This window comes from Sorex araneus, chromosome 2 (genome assembly GCF_027595985.1).
Source record: "Sorex araneus isolate mSorAra2 chromosome 2, mSorAra2.pri, whole genome shotgun sequence".
In the NCBI taxonomy this organism is placed as follows: domain Eukaryota; kingdom Metazoa; phylum Chordata; class Mammalia; order Eulipotyphla; family Soricidae; genus Sorex; species Sorex araneus.
Window position 1 is genome coordinate 227,855,393 of NC_073303.1, and position 6,982 is coordinate 227,862,374.

Below are 6,982 nucleotides of genomic sequence, written 5' to 3' on the forward strand. Positions count from 1 at the left end.
GCAATGTCCCTTCTCTAGGTAAACAAAGGACGGCGGGTGGGCCAAGCTGGATCACCAGCATCCCAACAACTGGGACTGCACTGGGCAAGCCGCTCCACTCCGCAGCGTCTGGCTCCGTCCTGCAAATTCAGGCGTGATTCCTAAGCACCTCCTAGACTGCGGGAACGAGCCCACGAGGTGTCACAAGGCCCCGAGACTGCGCCCAAGGCCGGGAGCCACGAGCCGCCCTGGCGTTCCGCGCACGCGCGGTGGAACCCGGAAGTCGGGCCCGTGCGGAAGCGAAGCCGCGCTGAGGCCGATGGCGGCGTCCGCGGGGTTGGCCCCCGGGGGCGCGGAGGAGACCGCGGCGGACGAGGAGCCACCAGTCCTGCAACCCGGCGCCGCCCCGTTCGGGAATTTCCCCTGTTACTCCCGCTTCCACCCTCCAGAGCAGCGCCTGCGCCTGCTGCCCCCGGAGCTGCTCGGCCGCCTCTTCCCTCAGAGTCCCGGGACGAGGCCGGTGCTGGGGCTGGACGTGGGCTGTAACTCCGGGGTGAGTGGCGCGGCCCCACGGCTTTCCCGGAGCGATCTCGGGAGGGGCCCCGTTCCTCCTGGCCGCGCCCGGGCGGGAAGGGCCCTCGGGATCCGGGATTGGGGCTCACGGGGACAGTCATCACCCCTCGCATAAGGAGGTGTGTGCCCCGGCGCAGGACGGACCCTGAGGCCGAGGGACGTTTGGAGCGCAGGGACATTTGGATTTTGTTCCCGGCCCCTCTCAGTGATGCTCAGACCTTATTCCTGGCCGGGCTCGGGGGACCAGAGAGGGGAGGTGCAGGGGACTGAACCCGATTGGCTGCGCGCGAGGCAGGCTCTCGACCTGCTGTGCCGTTGCTCCGGCCTTTCTTTTGAAGCAGAGCACTGGTTGAGGACAGTGCAGGGGTCCGCAGGGAAAGCGCCTCCCCGGAGGTGGGCGTCCCCACCAAGGCATCTTAGGGGTAGACTGATTCTCGCAAGGCCACGACGGGAGTAACAGTCTCTCACAGCTCTTTGCAGGCTGTGCGAGACAAGCAGGAATTCTGGCCCTAAAATTTAAAGTACTTTCGACGTAGAATCCCTCCTCCGTTTTAGACTAGGAGCTGGGGCCTATGGGTGAAGCTAGGGGATAGCTGGGGCCTCCTGTTCATTCTCACAGGCCAGCCCAGCAGTTAACTGCAAAACTAGAATGTGTTGCTCTAGTGGGGGCAGCTCCACGACTGCTACCTGTTGAGGCTTCCGAGGCCAGTTGGGGTCAGTGATCCAAGCAGGGTGGATAGCATGCAAGTTATATGCCTTAACCCCTTTGCTGTCTCTCCAGCCCAAGGGTGTTTTGTTTTGTTTTTTAATGGGGAGGGGGTGCAGACACCTGGCTTTGTGCTAGGGACACTCTGGGAGTGTTCAGGGACCCATGCAGTGCTGGGCACAGGTCCTCCAGCATGTGAAGCGTGTGATCAGCTTATTGAACTATCTCGACTCCCAAGGAAAATTTGGCTGTGCATCTGACCTCAGGTAGAACTTCAGTGAAGGGTTGCAGGTTCTGTTTGACATGACTGGTTAAGGGAAGGGGACATTTGTATATAGACCCAAAGACGGGATGAGCAGATGACTGGGTGATTGGGTAGTATCACCTGCAGTTATCTGCCGTGATATAGGAAATCAGGAGGGAAGGCACTGGAACAGTCTACGCTTGAGGTTTGGGATTTCACAAAGGAAATTAGGAAACCATAGGAGATTCTAAAATTGAGGATAGCGTACATACACATTGAGGGCAAAGATGAAGTGGGTAGTGCTTCCCAGTTGATGACTACATATAGGGACTTTAAATTTTTTACTTAAGAAAAAATTCTGGGCCAGAGAGATAGTACATCAGATAAGATAGTACAGTGGGGGTTTGCCTTTATGCAGCCAACCCAGGTTCAATTCCCAGCATACCACATGGTCCCCTGAGCACTGCCAGGTGTGCCCCTCCCCCCCAAAAAAAGGCTTGCACTTGATAAAACGAAAAGAAGTAAAAATACAAAGGGACATGGATGTCCAGGGATGTGGCTTCATAGAGCATTTGCCTTGCATGTATGAGACCCTGAGTTCAATTTTTGCAAAACGGAGGGGAGCATAGAAAGTATGTCTTAACTCCTCAACCTACACTTTTCTTATTTTCTGTACACAGAAACAACCACTGTTTATAATCTAAGTATATATCCAATTTGAGATTGGAGCGATAGCACAGCAGGTAGGGCATTTGCCTTGCACGCGGCCGACCCGGGTTTGATTCCTCCGTCCCTCTCAGAGAGTCTGGCAAGCTACCGAGAGTATCATGCCTGCACGGCAGAGCCTGGCAAGCTATCTAATGGCATATTCAATATGCCAAAAACAGTAACAAGTCTCACAATGGAGACATTACTGGTGCCTGCTCAAGCAAATCAATGAACAACAGGATGACAGTGTGACAGTATGATGGTAGCACAGAGAAAGTGAGAGGGTGAATAAAAAAATTCCTTGAGAAACCCTTTTTAAGACTAGCAACACAAATTGAGTTAGTTATAAGGTTCTAAGAAGTCAGAGATAGAGAAAGGAGAGAGTGACTTGTTTAGCATGCAGAGAGACAATACAGGCACTTACTTTGCACATGGCTGACCGATTTTAATCCCCGGCCCCTCATATGGTTAATGACCCCTGAGCACAAAGCCAGAAGTAAGCTCTTAGCACAGCCAAATGTGGCCCCAAACACCGTTCTCTTTTTTCCTCCCGCTAAATAGTTGGGGCAAGAGAGAGATATAGTAGAGGATTTACAGTAGCGGATGCACACAGCTGACCCCAGTTCAATCCCTGGTACTATGTATGGTCTCCTGAGCACCATCTGGTGTGGCCCAAAAAAAAAGCTCACAGAGCTGGAGTGCCTTATATGTGAAGGACCCAGGTTCAATATGCAAAACTGTATGGTTCCCCAAGCACTGCTGGGTGGCTTCCAGGCATTTCTTGGAAGTGACCCCTGAATTCCTAAGCACCACTTGGGAACACATACCTCCTCGCCGCTGCTTACAAAGGTGTTAGCACAGTGAAAAATTACGGATCCCTGGATTTGACTCAAAGGACTTTGGGGAGTAATGGATGCAGAAACAAAATATGTCTCATAAGGGAAGTGAAACATGGCACATGAATTTCTTTTTCGAAGTGGGCAGTACTTCCCAGCTCCACTCCAAGGCACATCCCACACTGAGATGATCTGGGGCAAGGGCGGGGGGGTTGTAGTCATATACATTTTCTCACTCTAAAAAAGATTTTCAGGGAGATAGTAATTCTTCTTTTGGTTTTTGAACCACACCAGACAGTGCTTAAGGATTACTTCTGGCTTGGCTCTCAGGACTCACTCGGGCAATGCTTGCAGGACTGCATGGAGTGCCAGGGATCGAACTTGGGTTGGTCACTTGCAAGGCAAACACCCTTCCTGCTGTGCTATCTCTCTGACCCTAAGTAACTTCTCTGTAAAGGGTAAAATGAGTTTGGGAAGCTGTGTTACAGAGTGAATGTTGAATGAGAACTTTGGGAATTCAGACTTTCAACCACAGGACTAAGAAGTAGGAACATGCTGTATTCCTCACCTTGCTGGCAAGGAACATTTGCTATGCCTCCAGAATTCTTTCTTCCTCCCAGGGTCTTAGATATCTGAGATATTCCCTCTTCCTAAAAAAAAGAAAGAAAGAAAGAAAGAAAGAAAGAAAGAAAGAAAGAAAGAAAGAAAGAAAGAAAGAAAGAAAGAAAGAAAGAAAGAAAGAAAAGAAAGAAAGAGAGAAAGAAAGAAAAGAAAAAAGTTTACCTGCATATTGCTTAAGCTGTAATACTGCTGTGGTTCCTTTGCTACATCCATTGGGCTATAACTTCAGTCATACACCCTTGGGAGGTAGTGTATGGTTATATGGTCTAAATGCCATTGACTGACATTTAGAAGATGTTTAAGGCCAGGTATAGCTCAGAGGGCTAGAACATAGCTTCTTTTTTTTTTTAATTTATTTATTTTTAATTAGAGAATCACCGTGAGGGTACAGTTACAGATTTATACACTTTTGTGCTTATACTTCCCTCATACAAAGTTCGGGAACCCATCCCTTCACCAGTGCCCATTCTCCACCACCCGTAAACCCAGCGGCCCTCCCACCCTCCCCAATCCCATCTCCCCCCCACCCCACCCTGCCTCTGTGGCAGGGCATTCCCTTCTTAGAACATAGCTTCTTAAGCAGGAGCTGCTTGTGAGGTTACTGCCACCTTTCAGGCATGATGTGTTACAGCCTGAGACCTCTGGGGGGCACTGAGAGCCTGCTCTGCAAAAATTTGGAGGCAGCCTCCTTAGACTATAGTTGAGGAACCCACATGCTATAAATCCAGGAGTAAGTGGCGTCTCAGTGGGAAAATAAGAGCTGTAGACTTCACTGTGATTTACTGGTTGAGAGGTGCAATGACAGCTCTTTTGGATTCCTCTAGGATCTGAGTGTGGCTCTGTACAAGCACTTTCTTTCCCTACGCGATGGGGAGACCTGCTCCGATGCCGCAAGAAAACTCCGTTTCCTCTGCTGTGACATAGATCCAGTTCTGGTGGCACGAGCTGAAAAAGAATGCCCTTTTCCTGATGCCTTGACCTTTATCACCCTGGACTTCATGAATCAAAGGACGCGGAAAGTTTCCTTGAGTTCTTTCTTAAGCCAATTTGGATGCTCGGTTTTTGATATTTGCTTCTGCATGTCAGTAACCATGTGGATTCATCTGAACCACGGTGACCGTGGTCTGTGGGAATTTCTGGCTCACCTTGCCTCCCTCTGCCACTACCTCCTTCTAGAGCCACAGCCCTGGAAGTGTTACCGGGCAGCTGCAAGGCGTGTCCGGAAACTGGGCCTCCATGATTTTGATCACTTCCACTCCCTTGCCATCCGAGGTGATATGGCAAAACAGATTGTACACATATTGACCCAGGATCATGGCATGGAATTAGTATGCTGCTTTGGCAACACCAGCTGGGATCGTAGCCTTCTGCTCTTCAAGACAAAACAAAGCGCAGAGACTCATCCTCATCCGGCCCCTGAGTTATCAACAGAAGAAGGGAAAGGAACACATTAAGATTCTGAAGACAGGGGGCTAGAGCGATAGCACAGTGGGTAGGGCCTTTGCCTTGCACGCGGCCGACGGACATGGGTTCGATCCCCAGCATCCCATAGGGTCCCCTGAGCACCACCAGGAGTAGTTCCTGAGTACGGAGCCAGGAGTAACCCCTGTGCATCGCCAGGTGTGACCCAAAAAGCCAAAAAAAAAAAAAAATTCTGAAGACAGTTAACTAGGAAGGTGTGGAGGTCTGTGAAGACATATTTAATACTGAGGATTAAGTCTCTTTAATTCCAAATTATTAGGTAACCTTGAAACCTGACAAACTTTTGGCAAAATGTCCTAGAATTGTATGGCAAGAGTCAGTACCTGTTCCCCATTTTGGGGGGATGATCCCTGAGTGGACTACATCTGTGCAATGAAATGGACTGTTTACATTGAGATGGTCTGGCTCTGGGATAGAAAGGGATGTTTGGGTGGTTATTTGTAAAGACTTAGGTCAGGCAAGCCTTAAAATGCATTGGTCCTCTGGGTTCCTTCAGTCTGATCTGGATTCTGACTTCTGACATACTTCCTCTGCTATTGGGCAAAACCTCATATAATTTGGAATGAAGATTCGCTACCCTAATTAGTGAAAAAGGTTGGTAGCTCTCTTTCCTGAGCCAGGTTTCCAACATGCCCAGGCTCAGCCCAGCAGATGCAGATAACAGGCAAGATGCACTGACTGGCATTTAGAAGATATTGAAAGCCAGTGAGTAGTTCAGAGAGCTAGAACATGCTTTGCAAGCAGAAGCTGCCCCTAGCTCCTGTATGGTTCCACTGAGTAGCACTGGGAGCAATCCCCAAACATTGAACCCTTGAGCAGCCTTTGGACCTTGCTGTGGTCCAAACAACAGAAAGACATTTAAAAGGTCTAATTATGATACTAAAATCTAACTGGTACAAATAAAGTGAGTTTGTATACACTGTATACATATTTATACCTAATAAAGTGATTGTTGTGAACCAGGGGTAAATACGAAAGTCTATTTTTTTTGTTGTTTGGTTTGTTTTTTGGAGGGTCTCAGAAAACCAAAACAGGAGCCAGAGAGATAGTACAGGGGTTAAGATTAAACACAACTGACCCGGGTTTGATCCTTGGGTTTCTCAAGCACCACCAGGAGTGACCCTGAGCATCACTGGGTGGGGTACAAAAACCAAAGAAAAGAGAGTAAATATACCTAGTTAAGAAAAAAATTATATTGATGAGCTTCAAAATCCTTAAGAGCTGGCTATTTCTAAACTGAAGTTATAAAGAAGGAGCAGGGTACAAGAATCTCGATCACTGATTAAAAATTGGAACTGTTGGGGCTGGAGCAATAGCACAGCGGGTAGGGCGTTTGCCTTGCACGTGGCCGACCCGGGTTCGATTCCCAGCATCCCACATGGTCCCCTGAGCACCGCCAGGGGTAATTCCTGAGTGCAGAGCCAGGAGCAACCCCTGTGCATCGCCAGGTGGGACCCAAAAAGAAAAAAAAAAAAAAAAAATTGGAACTGTTGATTGAGAAGTTATTTACAGTTTCTGCATTTTGGGACTGGCTTACAGGGGTTAAGACACTTGCATGCAGCTAACTCCGGTTAGATACACAGCTACTTTTGCTCCCCCAGACACCACTGGAAGCAGCCCCCAGCATCACTAAGTATGCCCCCCTAAATATATAATTTACTACATGATAGGTAGACATAAAGTGAAATTCCTAAGCAATAAGAGAGTAGAACTAAAAGCTTTCATTTAGAAAAATGAAATTTTCTATTTCTTGCAGGATAATTGTGTGGTTCGTAACTGTGGCACCATTACACTCAGATTTTTTTTTTTTTCAGTCTTTTTAGATTGCTTCTT

The 6,982-nt window shown here is 48.5% G+C and overlaps 1 protein-coding gene across 1 annotated transcript; it reads left to right on the forward strand.

Moving 5' to 3' along the window:
* The first annotated feature begins 254 nt into the window (after positions 1–254).
* BCDIN3D (BCDIN3 domain containing RNA methyltransferase) lies at positions 255–6,113 on the forward strand. Its single transcript, XM_012935178.2, has 2 exons — positions 255–532; positions 4,492–6,113. The coding sequence occupies exons 1-2, from the start codon at positions 299–301 to the stop codon at positions 5,119–5,121; spliced, it is 864 nt and encodes a 287-aa protein (XP_012790632.1). The 5' UTR covers positions 255–298; the 3' UTR covers positions 5,122–6,113.
* The last annotated feature ends 869 nt before the right edge of the window (positions 6,114–6,982 follow it).